Source organism: Aspergillus campestris (genome assembly GCF_002847485.1).
Source record: "Aspergillus campestris IBT 28561 chromosome Unknown P168scaffold_2, whole genome shotgun sequence".
Lineage (NCBI taxonomy): Eukaryota > Fungi > Ascomycota > Eurotiomycetes > Eurotiales > Aspergillaceae > Aspergillus > Aspergillus campestris.
In genome coordinates, this window is record NW_020194337.1 from 1,659,217 (window position 1) to 1,680,345 (window position 21,129).

Consider the following 21,129-nt stretch of genomic DNA (forward strand, 5'->3'; position numbering starts at 1 on the left):
CCGATCCCTCCGCATTCTCCTTTTCAATCTCGGGAAGCCTTGGCCGGACGAACTCCGTCTCTCATTCAACCAACTCCCTCTCATGCGCAACTAGATGATTCTTGAGGGCACTCCGTCACCCCCCCTCGAATGGATGAGAGTGCTTTGACAAGACTGGACTAATCTCAACCCGGTGTGCTGTTGCGCAGAGAAAGAACGCCTCCCATCTTGACCTCTCCCCCAGACCCGTCACGCCCAATCTCCACTGCCGCCGATCCTTCCACTAAAACCACGCTGGCACCACTTCTCGCAGGATAAAAAAAATCATTCAACAAAAAGCCTCTCTCCCCGTCTCGTCAGTATGCCGGCGGATTATACCTCTACCGCCCAGGCCCTGTCCGTCTCGACCTCTCCCACTTCTCCCCTCTCCGCCGCGGAAGACGACGAGGATAATCAGATGCCATGGAGTCATCTAGCACCCGGCCGACGACGTACGGCCGGTCTCTCGTTGAACGAACCGCCGACCTTATGGGACCAGATCGTGGAGCGTTATAACAAGACATCCCGGCATGTGTTGCGCACCTGGAGGAGGATGACCTTGTGGCAACGCGTGGGTGCCGTCTTCGCCGCCTTACTCCTCAACGTCTTAGCGGCCGGCTTCTTGGCTTTCACCGGAAAGGTTTTTATCTGGCTGGGGCCAGTGGCGGAGCAGTGGGAGACGTCGCCTTGGGCCTTCATTGCCCTCTGGTGGTGTGTCTTTTTCGTTTCCTTCCCGCCGTTGGTGGGCTGGTCCACCTTTGGGACCATAGCCGGCTATATCTTTGGTATCTGGAAAGGGTAGGTCCCCTGTCCCGCTGGGTCACCGGTTGTCGCGTCGCTCACATGATTAATAGCTGGATCCTATATGCGACCGCCTCGGTGCTCGGTTCTACCTGCTCCCTCATCGTCTCCCGGACGGTCCTGTCGAGCTTCGTGCATCGTCTGATGGAACGGGACAAGCGATTCGCGGCCCTGTCGCTGACGTTGAAGTACGACGGGCTCAAGTTGCTGTGTATGATTCGCCTCTGTCCGCTGCCGTACTCGATCTGCAATGGTGCCGTGTCCACCTTCCCTTCGGTGCAACCCTTGACCTACGGACTGGCAACGGCCATCATTTCCCCGAAACTGTTGGTTCCCGCGTTCATCGGCAGCCGCATTCGCCTGCTGTACGAAAAGAATCAAGAAATGAGCATCGCATCGAAAGCCGTGAATGTGTGCAGTATCTTCGCAACGGTCTGCATTGGCGTCTTCACGGGATGGTATATATACAGGAGGTAAGAATTCCGGTGGGGGACGTGATACGTCCTCCGCTATCCCTCCAGGTCTAGGACCACGCTAACATCGCGGTGTAGAACCTTGGCACGAGCCAAGGAGCTGGAAGAGCAAGAACGGGCGGGCCTCCGCAGTTCCTCCCAGACCGATCGTAGGTTCTCGGAGGACCCGACTGCCCCCGCGGCCGCCCCCACTCACGCGCGCGACGAGGAAGGACGCATCGACTTCAACGACTTCGACGATGATAATATCGACCTGGTGATCGATGACGAAAGTGGCAGTGACCACTCGCTCGAGCAGAGAAAGAGCCGGGGCCTATACCACGACGAGTTCACGGACCATGATTCTGAATTTTTCCAGGATGGAGACGGTGCGGCTGGCGAGATGTACAATCTACATAACCATGTGCGGAGAAGCCCGGACGTGTAGCCTCGCTATGTCTACCGTGCTTTTCTATGTATATAATAGAGCTTGTCTTGGGTCCCTATTTCCCTCTTGTTGATTGGATAGATCTACGATATGACGTGCATATTATCTCCCATTTCTGTAGCTCCCCCAGGATCCGAATAGATTGTAAAGTCCCATCCTCGAGCGACTTCTTCTCTTCTTCTGGTGCCCTGTGTAGGCAACAGGCCAAATGCTAGGTGTGTAACCTGGGACCTGCAGGCCACGGGGGCTCTAATTCTCAAACAGGTAGAATAGGGATATAATTATCCTCGATATCTCCTCCAACTGATGATCCATCCCATGCAATTTCGATATCGGGGGGTACGTAGTTATTGTCATAGTCGAACTATCGAGCCTGCGAATCCGTCATCACAAAAATGGGCATATATGTCACAGAGTATTCGTAACATAGTTGATCTGTGAAACTGTCATTGCGTTGATATGTTCATGTTCTCTGGTAATTTAACACCCAAGATGTAAACATAAAGCGACCGAGAGAGTGTGTGTTTGTGTGTTGGGAGGAAGGAAAGGGAGGCGGAGAATGTTCGGACTGAAATGTACGCCTGGAAAGTGGCCCGAGGCCGCCCGTGCAGTTTTGCAGACTCACCCAATTCGCTCTCTTCCTTTCTCAGCGACCTCCATCGTCACGATCAGTATAGAGGTAAACAATATCATGATATGATCGGTACTCTTTGTGTCGGTTTGGGCTATACTACTTCCACGCTGTTATCTGCTTGCTTTTGAGGGGTGGATTCGAGAGATCTCGGCCTGCTGCATCTATGCGAACATACATGCTTTTAGTGAGTGGAACTGCGCCCCCATCCTTCTATATCCTAGCGTCATTGTCTGCTTTCCTGGTTACTCGTCGTCTTGAAATAATTTGTATGGTCAATATCTGACGTGTTTTTCAGTATCTGTCATGATATGATGCTGCCTTTTGCCCGAGCCTTTTCCTGACGCCACCGCAGCGCAGCCATTAGAAGTGGGCCCACCCACTATGGAACAAAAGAGTCGGATTTGACCATATTGTATTCTCGTGCTATGGATGGACTCTCTGTGATAGGAGAGTAGTTACTATCTCATACAATTTTGTGCCGGTTGGGGTGGATTCCTATTATATCACACCCGCCCTGCGAGGACCTGCATCTGCATCGCCCCTTCCCAGCTGGGACTTCCCCCTCCTTCCTAGTAGGTATGGAGGCCACCACCACCACAATCGGGACCCAGGGTCTCAACGGGCATCTGCATGAATTGGGAAGAGCCGACGGCAATGGAAGGGCCCAAACAAGCAACCACGTCAATGGAAGCGGGCTCCGTCCTTTACTTCCATACCATCAGGGTCTCCTGCCTCAAGTCACTCAGCAATCCTATCCGTCCGAGAGAGACCCCAAGATCCATCTGAAAGGTCCGCCCAGTATCTTGCCGTCGAGTTCAATCCATTTCCGCCATGCTTCGGACGGGGGTTTGACCTCGGGTTCTGTTGGCTCTCGCGATACAAGGAGTAGCGTGAATGGGGTCGATGCTATGTCGCATAATACTAGTCATGCATCCCATGATGGTACTCCCGAGGAATCGGCCACGACGGCGTCGATGACCTCTTTTACAGAGTCGAAACCGTCGATGCCACCGTCCATCCTTGCTAATCATTTCTCTTCGCCCGACTTGCGGGCAAGTTCCCACACCACTGACTTTGTACCCGGCTCTCCGAGGTACCGTCCAAAGTCATCCATCCCATCTAGGCTTCCCACTGGGGTCTATGCGCAGCAGTGTGTCGCGGCAGCGTATGCCTCTCGACTAGACCCTTATGCCCTCCATAAGAAAGAACAGGAAGCGTTGCAAGATTATCTGTGTCATCTCCATGTCACCGTTTACCTCAATATCCGAAACGGGATTCTTCGACTCTGGACCCGTAATCCGATGGTAAGCGTGACCAAGGAGGAAGCCATGGGGTGTGCCAAAGACTATCGCTGGATGAACCTGGCCGCCTTCGCATTTGAATGGCTCGTGCGAAATGGATATATCAACTTTGGCTGTGTTGAGATCCCCGCGTCCCTAGCGACGCCCAAGAAAGGCCGGCACAAGGAAGGCCCGCTCATCGTGGTAGTTGGTGCCGGGATGGCGGGTCTGGGATGTGCACGACAGCTAGAGGGCCTGTTCAACCAGTATCGGGACTCTTGCGTGTCACCACGGGTGGTTCTCGTGGAAGGACGACGCAGGATCGGAGGTCGTATCTACTCGCACCCTTTACGAAGCCTCCAACCGTCTGGAATGCCACCTGGTATGGTCCCCAAGGCTGAGATGGGGGCGCATATTATAGTAGGGTTCGACCATGGGAATCCGTTAGACGCGATCATTCGGGGCCAGTTGGCTCTTCCGTACCACTTGTTGCGAGACATCTCGACTATCTACGATATAGACGGATCGCCAGTAGACGAAGTCCGGGATGCGATGGATGAAAGGCTTTACAATGATGTTCTGGACCGCTCCGGGTTCTACCGACACAAGTCTGTCGTCGTGTCGACCGCGGAGGGTGATCGGGATTTCATTGATTCCGGTCGCGACGTGGTGGCCAGTGACGGTCTGACCGTAAGGCAATACGAAGAAGCTAGGGCAGCTGGGACCATCGAGTCATTGCTTCCTGCGAAACGGGTGCGTCGAGGAGTGGGCCATAAAACCGCCGACATAAAAGCACCCGGCGCCCCAGTGGCCGATCTAGGTCTCACCGACGAACAGCCGGCCGCGCTGACCTGCCAAGCGATGGGATGGAACTTGAATAGCGGGATAACCCCCAGTGACTCGCTCAATCTGGATCCTGTTGTTCGAGAATCAAAGCACCCAACCTTGGGAGCCGTGATGGACGAGGGCGTGAAACAGTACAGGCGCATGCTTCCCCTTGCCCCCAAAGACATGCGTCTGCTCAACTGGCACTTTGCCAATCTTGAATACGCGAATGCGGTGAATATCAGCAAGCTCAGTCTCTCTGGTTGGGATCAGGATATGGGAAATGAGTTTGAAGGCGAACACTCACAGGTCGTCGGTGGATATCAGCAGCTCCCTTACGGCTTATGGTCACTGCCGAACAAGCTCGATGTACGGACCAACAGAATCGTAACCAAGATCTCCTATGACCCTGCAGACAGGGCGACTCAGAGAGCGGTAGTCCATTGTGAAGACGGAGAGGTGTTTGAGGCCGACAAGGTAGTTTTTACCGGTTCGTTGGGCGTTTTGAAAAGCCAGTCGATTCAGTTCTCACCCCCGCTGCCCGACTGGAAGCGTGCAGCCATCAATCGCCTTGGCTTTGGGGTTTTGAACAAGGTGATTCTGGTATTTGATCAGCCCTTCTGGGACACAGAACGCGACATGTTTGGTCTTCTTCGCGAACCGAAGACGCGGGATAGTATGGTCCAAGAGGACTACTCTGCTAACCGTGGCCGTTTCTATCTCTTCTGGAACTGCATGAAAACCACCGGACTTCCGGTCCTGATCGCTCTTATGGCCGGAGATGCGGCCCTCCAGGCGGAGTGCACGCCAGACGCAGAGCTCGTTGCCGAAGTGACCAGCCAGCTCCGCAATGTCTTCAAGGACACGGCTGTTCCCGATCCGCTCGAGACTATCGTTACGCGCTGGGGCACAGACCGGTTCACGCGTGGCAGCTACTCATACGTAGCGGCGCACGCGCTCCCAGGAGACTACGACCTGATGGCGACCCGGCTCGGCAACCTGCACTTTGCAGGAGAGGCCACCTGTGGTACGCACCCAGCCACCGTGCACGGGGCCTACCTCTCGGGTCTGCGAGCCGCGTCCGAGGTGATAGACTCGGTCCTGGGGCCTATTGAGATCCCTCATCCCCTCGTCCCGGAGAAAGGCAAGTCCTTCGAATCAAACACCTCAACACCCGCAGCAACCGGCCAAAAGCGAAAAGAACCACCCTCGTCCTCCGATCCAGGAGACCCAACAACAGCACCACTATCTCCCGCAGATGCCCGCCGTCAAGCCTACGATAAAGCCATGTTAGCCGCCGTCCACGCGGAAATCGGACCTCCCATGCCACGACCCGCCCGCACGGGCTTAAACCCGTTCCTGCTATACCAAAAGGACTACTGGGGCAAGTGTCGGGCGCAGTGTGATGAGGCGCGCCGCGCCGAGACGGGTGATCCCAACGCACGCGCTGCCCGGGATGAAATCCGCGCCGCCCTGGGCCTCATGTGGCGCCAGGCACCTGGGGAGGAGAAACGGCCGTATATCAAGCAGACCGATGTCAATCGGCAAATGAATGCGGAGATCTGTGATCGTTGGAGACGATCGCTTGCTGAGTGGGAGAAGAAGGAGCGGAAGTTGAAGGAGAGGTGGTGTAGGGAGCATCCGTTTGAGAGGTGGATGCCTGGGGGGTTGTCGGCTGATAATAAACCTTCTGGGACGAGTGCGAGTGTCCTGGATGGTGTTGCCCCTCCCCTTCCTCCTGCAGCAATAGCACTCGCCACACCCTCATCCGCCTCCTTGTCTGCCCATGTCGCCGGACACGAGAGTACCAGCCATCCTGTCTCGAGCATGCCCTCTTCCGTCGCAAAGTTCACCAATACTACTACCTCTATTACTGCTGCTGTTAATGGGGGTGGTCATACGAATGGCATACCATCAACGAACGCAACCCAGCCTAACCCTACTTCTACTCCAAACCTCCCACCGAGCTTCATTAACGAACAGTCGTTAGAACAATGAATTAGACATGCTTGCTTGTTCTACATTTTTACATATTTAGTTCAGCCTTCTCTCTCTCTCTCTCTCTCTCCCCCCCCCCCCCCCCCTAGCTACTAGCTAATAGTACCTATACCTCTCAATATCATGTCTAGTATCTCACTAGGAGTAAATCAAACCAAACATTCTCATAGAATAAAACAAAACATCTTTCAAGCTCCTTTACATGCTGATCAACACTCAACTATAGTCTATGGTATTTAGCCCAATAGATAGATAGGTAAGAGTCAGAAAAAAGAATAAATCAATCAATCAATCCTCAAAGACTGCTTGTTCAGTTCTATGCATGTATGTGTCTATTCTATCAAACGCGGAAATACCTCCTTTCTTCTTATCTCTTCTTCTCTGTGTTCGTAATCCGAGACAAGCAACACCAATGACAAAGCACAAAACACAAAAATCAGAAGGAAAGGGGGGGAAAATAACATCGCTGAGTCTATACAACCATTTATAGTAGATCAAATTCAAAATCAACAAAAAAGATGAAAAATAGGGGGCGGGAAGGAAAGTCCGGACATGATGTGGTATGAAATGAAATGAAGATCAAAAACTGTTTTTTTGTCTAGTGGCTCATAGAGATGTCATAATCTAGATATCTATTCAGGAATAAAAACAGAGGAAGTCATGTCATGTCATGTCATGTCTGGAGGAGTGAGGGGACGGAAAGAGGGGAGTATAATGGAATTCACAGCAACGGGTTGGTCTTGTACTCCACGGCGGTGTCGGGCTTCTCGGTGGAGGAGGCGGGACCCTCGGCCTCGGTCTCGGAGATGAACTTTTCGGCTTCCAGGGCGGCGACGCAGCCGGTTCCTATTATTAATATTATTAGTATTATTTTCTTTATGATATAAAGAGGGGGGAGGAAACGTACCGGCACTAGTGATGGCCTGGCGGTAACGCTTATCCTGAACGTCACCGGCGGCAAACACACCCTCGAGGCTGGTCATGCTGGTACCGGGCTTGGTGAGGATGTAGCCCTCGTCATCGAGGTCAACCTGGCCCTTGAACAGAGCGGTGGCGGGGTCGTGACCGACGGCGTAGAAGAGGCCGTTGGCGTCGACGGTCTCCTCCTTGCCGGTGACGGTGTCCTTGACACGCAGGTGGGTCATCAGGCCGCGGGGCTTGTCCTCGCCGAGCACCTCGACGCACACGGTGTTCCACCGGACGTTCACCTTGGGGTGCTCGAGGAGGCGCTTAGCCATGGTCTTGCTGGCGCGGAGGGCGTCGCGACGGACCAGGACAGTGACGCTGCTGCCGTACTTGGCGAGGAACATGGCCTCCTCGGCGGCGGAGTCGCCGCCACCGATCACGTACAGGGGCTTGTTGCGGAAGATGGGCACGGCGCCGTCGCAGACAGCGCAGGCGCTGATGCCGTTCTGCCAGTACTTCTGCTCGCCGGGGAGGTCGAGGCGACGGGCGTTGGCGCCCGTGGCGATGATGACGGCATCGGCGGTGTGGGCGGGCTCGTTGTCGGGACCGTCGTTCCACTCCGTCCACAGCTTGAAGGGCCGCTGCGACAGGTCGACCTTGGAGATGGTCTCGGTGATGATCTCGGTGCCGAACCGGGCGGACTGCTTGCGCATCTCGTCCATCAACTCCGCGCCACCGATGCCGTTGGGGAAACCGGGGAAGTTCTCAATGTCGGTGGTGGTGGTCAGCTGGCCACCGGCGGCGGTGCCGTTCGCCAGCATGCCTTCGTACATGACGGGCTTCAGTTCCGCGCGCGACAGGTAGATGGCGGCGGTGTGGGCGGCGGGGCCGGAACCGACGACTGGAGGGGTTACCGGGTTAGTTTCTCTCGCTCCATTTCGCGAACTTGCGCCACTTTCACAGGATACTCAAGACAGCACTTACTAACGACTTTGCTGTGAACCATTCTGGCAGAATTGACGCGCAACGGCGTCGTGAGGTTGTTCGTGAGAGCCGAGGTAGGCGGGGAGGAGTTCTTGTGCAGGGACGACGCGGCAGCGGCGGTCAATCCAAAGGAGGAACGAAGGGAGGAGAAGGGAAAGCGACGAAAGGCGGAGGAAAACAGCTTGACGGTGTTTGCAGATGAAACCGGGGGGAAAGAAGAAAGAGAAGGGGGAGCAGCTGGGGGGCGTAATTAAGAGGGGAGCGAAGAGGGGTGGAATCGGCGGGTGGAGCAAAAAAAGGGCTGGATGGCGGCGGATTAGCTAAGATTGGGTAGTCACGTCAAGCCGAACCGGATTCTGGATAATGTTGATGCCAAAGCAGATAGATACAAGACTAGAGATTGAGGACGAGAATTCTCCGGGCAAATCACAAGCGACGGGGGCGTCTGAAGGTATTCCCAGAGAGAAATTCTATCATCGTTCTTAGAAATCGGATGTCACGTGTAGATTACATAAGGGCCCAGACCGTCTTGATTATCGATCAATCTCATAAGCATCATTTCTGGTTATCACTTTTAGTTCTAGAGTGATCAAGTTCCCTTCCCTCACTCATGGCTCGCTATTCCTGTCTCTGCTACTTTTAACGAATGCAAACGATTGTCTTTCCACCGTCCCACGTAACTCTCTTCCTCATCTTCATCTTGAAGGCATGATGCTTGGCATCTATGACTGCGCCGTTCTCCCCTACGAGTTGCGCGGAGGGAGCGAACACGATTGCTTCTCCAGTCCGTAGGCCAGCGATCCGATGGAACCCATCAGGAGTAGGCTCGCTGTGCTGCCCGTTATCTTGACGATCCATCGGGACATGCCGTTCGATCGTCTTGTACCATTCCGGGCTTGTGAATCGGTGAATGATCGTCACTGAGCAGAGGTCGATCAACCGAGGCGAGATTGTTGGCTCCTGGGTGGAGATGATGGTACGGACTCCCAGATGCCGTCGCTGTCGGATTATGGTCAGGAAGGTCTCGGTAAGCACCTTCGCGGCTGGCGTATCAGTCATGTACTGCAACCCCGATGTTAGCGGACAATGAATCAAGTTACACTGTACTCAGATAGAAATATACTTTATGTGCCTCGTCAGCGACGATCATCTTCCCCCGCGAAGCATGAGCGTGGAGAAACAGTTCAATGGTGATACGGAAGAGAACGCACGCCGTGCTCTGGTCGACGAATGGGCAGGACAAGTCCAGGATGGTGACACCGCCGTCAACAAAATAGTCGCCTGAGGTCTGTCCGTTAAGATCAAGGTACGAGTCAAGTAGATCGAGCCTTTGGTGCAGAAAAGGCGTCTGAGCACGACTGAGTTTCAGGGCATGTAGGCGGGCCCGAAAATCACCATAATCAAAGTAACCCCCGCTCTCCATGGCCATGTCTCGGAGGACTCGGGTTACTTGTTGCATGTATAAGGGCATTTCACCACCCTGAGAGACAGACATAAGCGAAAGCATCATACTGATATTGAGGTGCTTGGGCTGAATCTTGAACGGTCGAACCTCGACGCTGGGTATCTGCGAGTACATCTTTTGGAGTTTGTGGAAGTTTGTTGGAGAAACTAGCACACGCAATGGGACTGGCTGCTCCTGTGCATATTGAGGCATGACCCTCGCGAGGAAAGCTGCCTCGCTGGGCTGCGAGCTCATGGTCGAGCTGTACTCATCAAACTGCAGGACAAGCGTCGAGACGGACTTTTGAAGGATCCCCAACGACGGCATTGTCATCGAGCAGTTCTCTAAAGTAGAATATTAGACTGAGGCTTCTCATCTGGGGAGGAGCCATACCGATCATGCAAGCAGTGGTGTGTGACTTGCCACTACCCTGCACGCCACAGACAAAGGCTGAGAACGGTATGTTTGTATTCAACATAATCCTATGATCCGGTAATGCGTCCCCTGCAATGGCAGTCTTCCCGAGCAGCGCATACTGAGATGGTAGCCGGTATCCACGGCTCTCGAGTAAGGGAGAGACCAAAACAGCATTCTCGGTGGGTAAAGTATCCCTGGTCTCTTCCTCTTCATCATCATCATCAATGGACAAAAACTGACACTGTACCTCGAGGGATGGGCCAGGCTGAGCCGCTTCTGAAGGCCCACAAAGATCTCCGACAAGATGGTCCTTGAAGTCTATCATAATCAGGGAGCATTCACTCGGAGACGAGGACAGAGATTGTACCTTGCAAGCGGACACTGTTGATTTGGTCAGCGTCACTGGCTGATGCTGCTACGTCCGGACCTGTGACATCTCCGTCCAAGTCACCACTAGCACGGTGAACCGCAATGGAATTGAAATGCGCAGTGGAGACTGATTCTCCTATTGAAGGCAATCCCGCCTGGGACCTAGTTACCCTAGTCGTCGGGGGAATGTATTCCTCTTGTGTTTGGAAAGTTGACTGGTTTGACGAGTTCGAGATTGGTGAAGAGGAGTTTGAGTCATGAGCCAAGGTTGGACCTCCAAGCTCATTCTCCCTAGTCTTTGATTCGAATTGGTCTGAATAGCTTATATCCCTTCAGCGATCGGGAAATCAGTGATAGGTAATGGGGCCCTCACCTTATCATGAATCTTGTGATCATTTCAGCGTGCTTTGGGGCTTTCCTCAGGTACCTCGCTTGTATCATTTCCTTGTCGACTGGCTTGTTTTGCACGAGACGATCATAGATTGCGGCCTGCATGGCGGTCCTGAGCTTTTTCTCGGACCATTGGTTCTTACCCATTTTTCCTATCCTGAAACCCTCAAGAGGACTGCTGGTGCCAAAGGATGAATGAAGCCAGAGGAAAGTAACGCTTTATAACAATGAAACCATAGGGAAGTGCGTGCCACGAAGAAGAGCGCCCTTACATTCTGATGAGATTCAAGTCGTGCCCCAACATGAAACTGAACTACTAAATTATACTGAGCCAAGTACCTTCTCAATGACCACTCCAGAGGCGTTGTTTGCTGGCATTGCAGGTGCACCTGTGCCACTGCGGTGCTTAGAGCCTAGATGGCAACGAAGTCCAACAGCCTATCAGCATTTACGGACATTGGCGCGCGAGCACCGCGGGAGGACTCCGACATCCTGTATGACTGAGCTACGAACCAGCCATCAGCACACCTTAGTACACATGCAAGGCTTAGTTGACCGTCCCGGCCAGAATACGCACCAAGAGACTCATGCCCTATCACCAGTATCCATATCAACCCAGCCAAGACGGATCAGTCAGATAGTCTTCTCCCACGCACCCCGCCATGCATGTTCATTTTAACGGATAGACTGTTTAGGAAAGACTCATTTCTTTTCCGGGGCTATTGAACTGCGGCGTTTATATGAACGCGTTCCCGTGTGGCCTGAGATAATTGGATGCAAGAAAGGAGGGGTCGTGTATGCCCTGCATGAACCCATCCCATATGCAGATCCCGTGGATTTTCACTCCTGTGCCATCAGGCTGGCGAACTCGCAAATCTCTAACTTTCAGAAATCGGTTTATCTATGGCTCAGAAACGGGGTAACACGTGGAAAGCCACTTCAGAGATAAGGAGTCGCCACCTCCGTTGTATGTGTACCGGTAGGGGGTGACGGTAAGGGGTGACCCTCACTGAAAGACGTCGCATTTCAATAATTGGTTCGTCGGCTCTGTTGGATTGTCTTCCTGCCTAATGGTCCTCCAACAGACCTCAACAGGCATCACACCATCCGTGATCGCCATGGTGGGTGACCCTAGTTGTTGATTGGAACTAGGTAGCCGCTCCCATATCCATGGCTGCACTGCCATGTCAACGCGTATTGCTATGGATGGCTAGATAAATAACCCATGCATTCCTGATCATGCCCGGTTGTTTCACCAGAGTAGACTGTACAAATCCGGCCGTCTTTTCTTTCACGGATAAGCTCGTCTTCTTGATTTGGTCACTACACAGATGTCTTCAACTACGGAACTCCAAGAAACTCCAACACATGGTTCCACCATGGGTGTCGACAACACTTCTGAACTAATGCTTCACGGAGCATTAGATGGAGATGAAACGAGCCTTCGTGATTGCAGGGCCCAGAGACCTACCAAAGTCATATCAGAGTATCTATTTCACGAAGCTCCAGAATTTCGGCGATTATCTGAACTCCGGCAAATCGTTAGTACCTATCCAATTTCTCTCGGAGATTCTGAACTGATTAGCATAACCAGGGGTGGAATAATCCAAGAGGCGATCAGTTCTTTGCACAGCAGCGCCGAGCTGCTGATCACGCCGACGACAAGACAAGCAAGATTTTTTACAGAATGATGGAAAACATCGGTTACGATATGCACCAGCTTACTGGCGTCTTCCAAATCGAACGCCCAGATCCGCGAAAACACTCGATCCTTGACATGTGCATGGCTCCGGGAGGCTTTCTTGCGACAGCATTGCACATCAACCCGAGAGCCCGAGCTTTAGGATTCAGCTTACCGAAATTCAATGGTGGACATAGTGTGCTTCTACCAAGGTATTCCAATGTGACACTGAAGTTTCATGACATCACAATGTTAGCGGCCGATATGGGGCTAACAGATATCCCACACGATCACCCGGATGCTGGAAACTTCCTACCCAGCCAATTCAAGTCAAAGCAGAGATTTGACCTTGCTCTATGCGACGGTCAGGTTCTTAGAAATCATGAGCGGGCGGCCTATAGGGAGCATAGGGAAGCAAGTAGATTGACTCTTACACAACTGGCACTTGGGCTTGAGCATATCAAGCCGGGGGGGACTATGATTGTCCTCCTCCATAAAGTCGAGGCTCCGAATACCGTGCAACTGCTACATACATTTGAGAAATTTGCTTCGGTGCGGCTTTACAAGCCTGCGAAGAGCCACGCCAAACGGTCTTCCTTCTACATGCTCGCAACCAACATCAGAGCCGATTGCGAGGAGGCAGCCATGGCAATCAGCAGATGGAAAAAGGTATGGAAGATGGCAACATTAGGAACGAATGATATGTACCACAAGACGCTTCTCGAGGACGCAGTCGATGCTGAGGTTCTGCTGAAGGAGTTTGGCCCTAGGTTGGTTGAGTTGGGCAAGGAGATCTGGGATATCCAGGCAAATGCCTTAGCAAAGGCTCCTTTCGTGAGAAAAGTGCTGCAAGCTCAGGGAGGCCTGTCCATACATTGAGTAAATTCATGTGTTTTTGTTACTGCCTTGTAGAGGCATTTATATCTTGTACTTAAGCTCTTGCACCAAACATCTTTCCCCGAAACAAGTTACTCCAGAGAAAAGCTGCTGCTATATAACAATCATGAGAAAATGCATTGTCGACCAACCGATGTCGAGAACTTCTAGCAAAGCCAACCCCAATTAGATATCCCCTCCTGATACGACAAGTTGATTTTATCACATAGTAGCACGTCCCCGAAGAAATCATCGTCTTTTCTTGCAGGATACACGACGTGCCGTTCGTTGGTCATAGTATACTCATCCCATGGCCCCAAGACTTTGCTACTTGCCTGCCTATCGTATCCAGGTTCATGTGAGAGCCGGATGCGATCAATTGTGGAGTTGCGCACTCTGCCTCTCCACGTCTCTTTTATGTTCGTCTCGTAAAAATAGTATAAACCAGGAAGATGGGCGACACCTGCAGCGCAGTAGTATCTGACCTCCGGTGCAATAGGACGCGTTGAAGATCTCGTAGCTACCGGCAAATATCAACCAGATATTGCGCTATGATAGCCAGGGTGATTGAGCCAGCTACTGCCTCTGCAAAAGTACATCAATCCCAACATTCCTTGGATCTCGACCCCTGCTGCAAGAAATATGTACCCCGCCTCTCTTTCGCTTGTAATAAATGGACCCCATGGCTATCATCTGTCGATCACTGTCCAGCGCTTAATAGCAGGCCGTGTCTTGGAATGGCTTGCGTGGGTGAAGTTTTGCGCCCGCGGTGCGATACCAGGCTTCTTCCACTGCCACGTCAGGCTTTTCCCTGTTAACCCCCCTGCTTCTCAAAGGACTTTTGCTCCATTTGTTGATCCTTGACTGGTAAGCGTGGCGCTGTTTGGTTCGTAGCCCAGTCATACAGGATGTCGGAGGCATCCCTCCGTCCTTGCGCGCCAATGTCCGTAAACATTGATAGGCTGTTGGGCCTCGTTACCTTCTAAGTTCCAAGTGCCGCAGCAGTACATATGCGTCCCCATATGGCCAGATACGATTGGATACAAAATATGAGAGGGTTGCATGGTTATAATTAACCAATTCTCCAGACAAGGCAGACTCACCACTTCCGTAGTCGCCTACATAGTACCCCGCCTTCCGTTACTAGATACAAATCAATCGCCCAGGTTCTGGATCAAAGGCGTCTCATAGTCTAGTGAATCCATTCACCGCGCTACGATGGGCAACGACGAGCCTGTGGGCATCAAGTTCAAGGCTGAGACCTTGGAAGCCGAGGGAAAAGAAGGTGACCTGACCGCTAGCATTCAGAGGTAAGTCAGATTTGTCCAAAGCTGCATTCGCATAGTCCTCATCTGGTGCAGATACTTTCACACATCGACGTTCTCGGACTTGACAATAGTCACCAGCGACCAGAGATTTGAAGTACACAAACTGATCGTCTGTGGACAGTCGGGGTATTTCTCTAATCTTTTCAAGCACAATTGGAAAGTAGGTCGAATCTCGGATTATATAAGAAAGGGGACCTGCAGCTTACTGTGACCTTCCAGGAAGTAACAGACAATGTTATACGACTCGAGGAAGACGATCCGAGAGCAGTGGAAGCAATGATCCACTTCATGTATGGGTTCAATTACGACAGCAGTGGTAGCGACCGGGGCCGAACCTCTCCAATGCTGTTCAATGTCAACGTCTATCAGACCGGGGACAAGTACGACATCCCAAAGCTCAAAGAGCAAGCGAAGGAGAAATTTGCAGTTGCTCTCAAGAACTGCTGGGAAATGGATGACTTTCCCGTTGCCATCGCCAGGGCCTATTCGACTACAGTCGCGTCAGACAGAGGCCTTCGAGACCTCCTTGTTGATACATGCTTGGAACATATCGACGACTTACTGGAGGATGACGACTTCAAACAGGTCTTGAGGGAAACGCTCGACTTCGCGGCTGACCTTGTGCAAAAACAAATTTACCATTCCGACAAGACAATATACCGCTGTCCCAGCTGTCGCAGAGAGTGGAGCGTAACGTGTACCACGAATGCTGTCTCCTACTGTCCCATGTGTTCATCTAACCAAGATTGGAGTCGCCATGTCAAGAAATGATATTAGACTGCAGTCGAAAAGCACACTCATTACGTGGAAGGATTTGGGCTTATCGGGCTTCCATCAGCCCACTATTCATGTAATGCCGATGTCTAAGCAGATTAGATAGTTACAAGAGATGGAGAACGAGAATTCTCCGGGGAAATTAAAGCCCATCATTCTGGACTATAAGCCTATCAACATCAATTATTCAAATCACCATGATTAGTCCAGTCGGTTCAAGGGTATCTAATCTATCCATTCCCGTAAGATCATAAATGTCATCATCGTCGTCGTCGTCATCATCAACAGCTGGTCATAAATCATAATAACAACGCATCAATCACCCCTTCCGCCCAAACCACTTCTTGCTCTTGCGCCTGGGAACGCTTTCGCGCCCATCATACTCCAGTCCCTGATGGCTCAAAGGCACCAGCGTCTCCGGGGGCACAGCGCCCGACATCACATCGTCTCCATCAGAAGGAGGGTCTCGATCTCCTCCCTCATCGTCATCGTCAGTGAAGCCCTCTTCAGCCTCCGTATCCTCCACGTAGTGTCGATCAGCCTTGTTCCGGCGGACTCGCAACCACTTCTTCCACCCCTTAGCGACAGGCGCCGCGGGCGGGTCATATTCGCCTGCATCGTACCGTAGCATCGGCACTAGCAGTCTGTAGGGCGTTGTGATGCCCGACGGATCCCGCGGGTTGAGCTCTAAGTTTAGCGTGATGGCTAGCCCGCCTTCGAGGTTGACGAAGCTGCCTACTCCGTCGTCGCCTGTCTTTTTGGTAGACTTGAGACTGAGACTTGTTGGGCGGCGGTGGAAAGGTCCTGGTCGTGGCTCGGCGCCGTGTGGGAAGTAGCTCTCGCCTGACTCCGGCGGTGGGAAGGGCCCGTCCATGCTCATTGTTCGGCGGTTGGGTTCGTTGCCGAGAGTGAATTCTTTGGGGGCCTGGCGGCCTCGCAGGGAGAGCCGTCGTAGGAGTCCGCCTTCGCTTGCCTTTGGTCGATCCCCGCTGGTTAGGGACAGGGTCCGCTGTAACTTTGTTGGCTGGGGCTCCTCGGTGGGCAGTGGCGATTCGGGCTCGTCTGGTGTGCCGGGCGGGGTGGTGCCTGTTTGGTGGTTAGAACGAAGAATGAAAAGAAGAATAAAAATATTTGCTTACCAGGTTGGTATTCCCGGATGGAGCACCAGTTACGCCGCGGCAGCAGCCGCTTGTTATTCCGCTGCTTATTGTTGACATCGTGGGTGAAGATCGGAATCATGTCTTCGTCCGTGTTGGTGTCCAGGTGATGCACGCGGTTGCGCTTGTTGAGCGTGTCGGAGACCATCTCGGTTTCGGGTATGTCCGCAATCGCCGACGAGATGATATTCGGCATGTATCGATAATCGCGGTCTTTGGGGACGTTTAGCTTGGGATTCGAGTAGAATTGCCCAATTGCTGCCAGATGTACGTCTCCACTGCATGAGTTGTTAGCGGTGTCTTACTGCAACGCTTGCTCGCGCATCTCTTACCTCAAAATGGTTACCCGGACGGATTTCTCCGCGGCAAGGTCTTGAAGGTCTTCGATCAAGTATGTCCGCTCTGCTTTGTGGTGCTTCGCTGTCCAGTGGTCGTCGAAGATCTCTACCTTGCCGCCGGTCTTGCTCACGAGTCCGCCAAACACCCCCGCCTTACCGAGCGATTTCCGGCTGTTGAGGATGTTCTTGACCATAGCCTGGGGAGAGATTAGACAGGGTTAAGCGGCGGGTTTGCTTGGTTTTGCAACGACTTACCACTCGGGGGTAGGCAAGCGGAATAGCAAGCGACACGATCAAGTGCTTGGTTTCCCCTCGCACAATCTCGCGATGGCATCGGTCCCAGATCAGGTCGCACGTTTGCTCGCTCAAAATCTCGTCGGTCTGTTCACAGTCAGCCAAAAGTTCTTCGACATAAGCAGGCACATCTCTTACCATCCGTTCCGTTCTGCAGTCTAGGCCGAGGAACGTCACGCCGTCACCCAGAGACATGAACAAATTGCGGCTGCGTTGGTTGATGTACGGGCCCGGATGAGGTCCAAGCAGCCAGCTCGGCTCGTCCGCTTCGGTCTCCTCGGGGACACTATGATGCTGGAACAGCAAATAGTATTTGTAGGCAACATTACCCAGCCCGGAGATCACGGGGGTGCTCATGAAATCGTCCGAGTAGGACCCAAAGCCTTCAAGGATTTCATGGTCATTCCAGATATTGACCATGGGAATCTGCGAGTTCACCAGGGAAAACAGGCCCTGGGAGAACCACGCCGAATAGTGCTCCAGGAATGAAGTCTCCAGTTCCGCGCGGAGATCTAGGTTGAAAGGCGAGTCGTATTTGTCATGGGAATCCTTAATCTTAGCCCATTCCTGGAAGTGCGGCGATTCCATCGTCACCCGGTCGTTGAAGATCTGGTCCCCTCCACCGATCATCACGTGGAATGGGCGCGTCTGGTGCTCGTTGAGCACGTCTCGCCACAGGGGATCGGGACCGCAGAATCGATCGCTGTCAACGTGGGGCCTGAGGCCATTGGAGGAATGGTACATGATGTTCATCGAGTGGCCTCTGGCGGGCACCCAGAACCCGATTGCCGGTCCTTGGTTTAAGCGATAAGCCACCCGTTGTTGCGTCTGGCCTAGCTCGATCTCAATGTTGAACTTCCAGAAGGTGACGTCTCTCCCGGGGTCTGCGTACAGGCGAACACCTGAAAGCTCTTTATACGCCCCTGCGCTCTCCCCATCTACCGGGTGGACTCGATTGGCCGGGATTGGCTGTTTGGCGCCATTGCTGTCGTAATCGATGATGCTAGCGGACATTTCGTAGATGCCGTCGTCGTTTTCAATAAACGACAGATCCACCGCTTCCTCTGTATGCTCCACCGGCTTGACGTATAGAGGTCGTCCATCACGGCCCAGCTTCATGAGACCCGCAGTCGGGTCGACATATTCCGGGGCAAGGTGGCCGCTTCCACCCTGGAGTTCCACGGGAGGGGGAGGGAGAAGGTCCACGGGTTGGGAAAATACCCTCAAGGTCGGCGCGGGCGAATACGTGGAGCGCGAGTCTTTGGTCACGATCAACACACTCCCCCTCCATGTCTCCTTGTTGAAGGGCCCATTGGGTCCATCGATCCGCACTCGCTTTAATCCAGCGTAACGGAGTAAGGGCCCGCACTTCAGGAATAATGATGGGTGGAAGCGCTTGTTGCCTGTTAACGATATTGATTGTCAGCATCGATAATTATAGAGGAAAGCACTTTTCTTTCCCTGAGGCGATCGCTTACCTGGTAGCTTCTGAGCGGGAGGGTTCTGATAATCCGTCGGCAAAGCCCTACTCCGTCTGCGGTTGCTGGTTCCGCCCTCCCACCAGGCCTTACTCTTTTCAGCGTCAAAGGACTGGAAATCGAATTCAACGGCTCCCAGCCTGGCCACCGGGGCGTTCTTCCATTCGGAAAGAGGAGGGGGTGTTGGTGGAGGGACATTGAACGAAACGGTCTGTTTCTTCGGCTTTGGTTGGGAAGTAACATCTGCTTCAGCACTTGGAGCAGCTGGTATATTTGCGGACATGTCCCGAGTTAAATTCTCGTTGGCCGGGAGAACGCCAGGCGTTTGTGTTGGTTCTTTCGACTGAGCATTCTTTCCTTTTGCCTGGGCGGGCATGGCAGGTGTGGGGATGTCTATTCTCTTGACGGATCGAGTGGAATCAACCGCCCTTTGCTGGGTCGCAGGATCCATGCGCGGCGGCTGTGTTCGGTCTGAAGCCACCGTTCCAGAGCCGGAGGACGGCGGAAGCTGCGAAACAGGTCTCGTTCGGGGGTACTGGTTGTCCCGGGGAATCGGTTGGTTTGGTGAAGGTCTCACACCATGCCCCTCTGGTTGGTGGCTTACGGAGACCGTCCGTCTGGGTACATCGCCTCTTTTCATAACAGTTGGCTGCTGCTGTTCACCTGAATGCTGGGACTGCTCAGCGGAACGTGTTGAAGTGTATTGAACGGACGGTACTCTGCTTCGATCCGGTCGACCTGTGTTCGGTACCGTTACGGAAGCGCCCCGTTGATGACTGGAATGCCGTGAGTCCTGCGTAGACGGTTGATGGGACGATGCTGATGTTGAATCTTTACGGGGTACAGCACCCTGTGCAGGTAGCACGGGCGACAACGTGTCACTGCCGCCCTCGCGTTGGCGAGCCATCCGTTCCTTCAGCTTCATCTCCGCTTCCAAGACCCTAGCTCTCTTTTCCTCCTTGCTGATACCGGTCAGAGTGACCTCCAATTTTTGGAGGGGCGAACGGTCCGAAGCCCAGTTAGATTGCTGATCTGACGTGGAGCGAATGGTGTTTGACCGACTCATCGTCGACCGTTGATTATTACGAGTGGTTTCGTCCTCCACGGCGGCGACCCCATCGCCTCGCGGGTCATCGTTCTCATCCATCGGAGAAGACGGCTCTGGCGGGAGTGGCTTTTCCATCCAACTCTTCTTCCCTTGGGGCGGGATGTCTTTCGCCCTCTCGGCAAAGGATCGCGCGGATTGATTGTTTCCCGAAGCGGATCTATTTTGGTATGACTTTGGACGGGTCCGCTGGACTTCTGGGTTTCTGGAGGGTGGTTCCTCCTCATCTTCATAGTCGGGCCTGGTGGGTTTCATCGCATGCGACGGTTGACGCCTGTGCGACGCTCGTGGTATGCCGTTGGATCGCAATGGTTCGGAATAGATGGAGTCCTCGTCCATCGGCGTGCGGCTGGTGTCTGCCGTCATCGTTTCCACTATTTAGTTCCCGTCGGTGGGGTATAGAGCGGTATAATGCGCTGCGATCCCGTGTCTATTGCGATGTCTGGTTAGACTTGATTGAGTGATACTTCTCCACATAGGTACATATTCCAGCACAGTAATCAGAGCTGATGGAACCATGCGCTCGGCGCCATGGTTCGCGAAAGAAGGCGCATCAGCAAACTCACCTGATTTTTCGATAGCGATGTCAAGTTTAGAACGAGTAACAATGACTAGACATGCATAGTCGCCGCAGGAGCAGAGAATTGCGCCTCAGCAGACAGGAACGATGCGACCTTAGTGGATGCGATCGAATGTCTGTCTGTATGTAGGTAGAAGTACAGTCGGGTATAGATGTATTCGATAAGAGCTAGTAGATTAGATCGGTGGATACACAATGGAATGCGATCTAATCAGTCTAGATCGAACAATGGAAGGCGAAGTGGGGAAGAAACAAAATCAATAATTCAAGGGCGAACTGATACGAAGAGATGAGGAAAGGAAGAAGAAAACTGATGACGGTGAGGTCGACAAGATTATAACCAGATGCGTCGTTGAGATTAAGTCGGTGGCTGGAGTGGATGTCGGGTTGGCCCAGCCCTCTTCTTCTCTCTATCCTCTAAACTTCCTGCGGGGCTGCATCAGTCTATTCCCACCAGGCACCACCGCTTTTGGATTCCTTCCTTTCCTTTTAAGAATTAGATCGAAGGTAAATAATAAGATACACTATGGAGTACTCTGTAGTTACTCCGTA

The 21,129-nt window shown here is 52.9% G+C and overlaps 7 protein-coding genes across 7 annotated transcripts; 4 read left to right on the forward strand and 3 right to left on the reverse strand.

The window, feature by feature from the left end:
* Positions 1 to 340: 340 nt before the first annotated feature.
* P168DRAFT_295282 (TVP38/TMEM64 family protein) lies at positions 341 to 1,719 on the forward strand (the record flags this gene model as incomplete). The annotated part of the gene is made up of 3 exons (XM_024838028.1): positions 341 to 816; positions 873 to 1,292; positions 1,371 to 1,719. 3 exons carry the CDS (start codon positions 341 to 343, stop codon positions 1,717 to 1,719), a joined length of 1,245 nt encoding a protein of 414 aa, XP_024696057.1.
* A 1,212-nt stretch (positions 1,720 to 2,931) lies between these two features.
* Positions 2,932 to 6,456, forward strand: aof2 (putative lysine-specific histone demethylase Aof2; the record flags this gene model as incomplete). Its single annotated transcript, XM_024835781.1, has 1 exon — positions 2,932 to 6,456. One exon carries the CDS (start codon positions 2,932 to 2,934, stop codon positions 6,454 to 6,456), a length of 3,525 nt encoding a protein of 1,174 aa, XP_024696058.1.
* A 324-nt stretch (positions 6,457 to 6,780) lies between these two features.
* trr1 (thioredoxin-disulfide reductase TRR1) lies at positions 6,781 to 8,569 on the reverse strand. Its single transcript, XM_024836682.1, has 2 exons — positions 7,364 to 8,569; positions 6,781 to 7,302 (listed from the first exon to the last, which is right to left on the reverse strand). Exons 1-2 carry the CDS (start codon positions 8,193 to 8,195, stop codon positions 7,178 to 7,180), a joined length of 957 nt encoding a protein of 318 aa, XP_024696059.1. The 5' UTR covers positions 8,196 to 8,569; the 3' UTR covers positions 6,781 to 7,177.
* A 370-nt stretch (positions 8,570 to 8,939) lies between these two features.
* On the reverse strand, positions 8,940 to 12,086 carry P168DRAFT_309184 (uncharacterized protein; the record flags this gene model as incomplete). Its single annotated transcript, XM_024839272.1, has 3 exons — positions 8,940 to 9,408; positions 9,470 to 10,090; positions 12,054 to 12,086. 3 exons carry the CDS (start codon positions 12,084 to 12,086, stop codon positions 8,986 to 8,988), a joined length of 1,077 nt encoding a protein of 358 aa, XP_024696060.1. The 3' UTR covers positions 8,940 to 8,985.
* A 259-nt stretch (positions 12,087 to 12,345) lies between these two features.
* On the forward strand, positions 12,346 to 13,526 carry P168DRAFT_279439 (FtsJ-like methyltransferase family protein; the record flags this gene model as incomplete). The annotated part of the gene is made up of 2 exons (XM_024835782.1): positions 12,346 to 12,507; positions 12,561 to 13,526. The coding sequence occupies 2 exons, from the start codon at positions 12,346 to 12,348 to the stop codon at positions 13,524 to 13,526; spliced, it is 1,128 nt and encodes a 375-aa protein (XP_024696061.1).
* A 1,149-nt stretch (positions 13,527 to 14,675) lies between these two features.
* Positions 14,676 to 15,622, forward strand: P168DRAFT_302395 (BTB/POZ domain-containing protein; the record flags this gene model as incomplete). Its single annotated transcript, XM_024838654.1, has 3 exons — positions 14,676 to 14,833; positions 14,885 to 15,011; positions 15,071 to 15,622. The coding sequence occupies exons 1-3, from the start codon at positions 14,742 to 14,744 to the stop codon at positions 15,620 to 15,622; spliced, it is 771 nt and encodes a 256-aa protein (XP_024696062.1). The 5' UTR covers positions 14,676 to 14,741.
* Positions 15,623 to 15,824: 202 nt separating this feature from the next.
* On the reverse strand, positions 15,825 to 20,252 carry P168DRAFT_309185 (uncharacterized protein; the record flags this gene model as incomplete). The annotated part of the gene is made up of 6 exons (XM_024839273.1): positions 15,825 to 16,711; positions 16,765 to 17,060; positions 17,115 to 17,317; positions 17,376 to 17,501; positions 17,553 to 18,817; positions 18,944 to 20,252. 6 exons carry the CDS (start codon positions 20,250 to 20,252, stop codon positions 15,945 to 15,947), a joined length of 3,966 nt encoding a protein of 1,321 aa, XP_024696063.1. The 3' UTR covers positions 15,825 to 15,944.
* Positions 20,253 to 21,129: the final 877 nt, after the last annotated feature.

What these genes read in the sequence shown, in the direction of transcription:
- trr1 (XM_024836682.1), bottom strand. Translation starts at nt 8,195, where the DNA reads ATGTACGAAGGCATGCTGGCGAACGGCACCGCCGCCGGTGGCCAGCTG. An exon ending in CCAGGCCATCACTAGTGCCG is followed by an intron (nt 7,303 to 7,363) that starts GTACGTTTCCTC and finishes TATTAATAATAG; the next exon opens with GAACCGGCTGCGTCGCCGCC.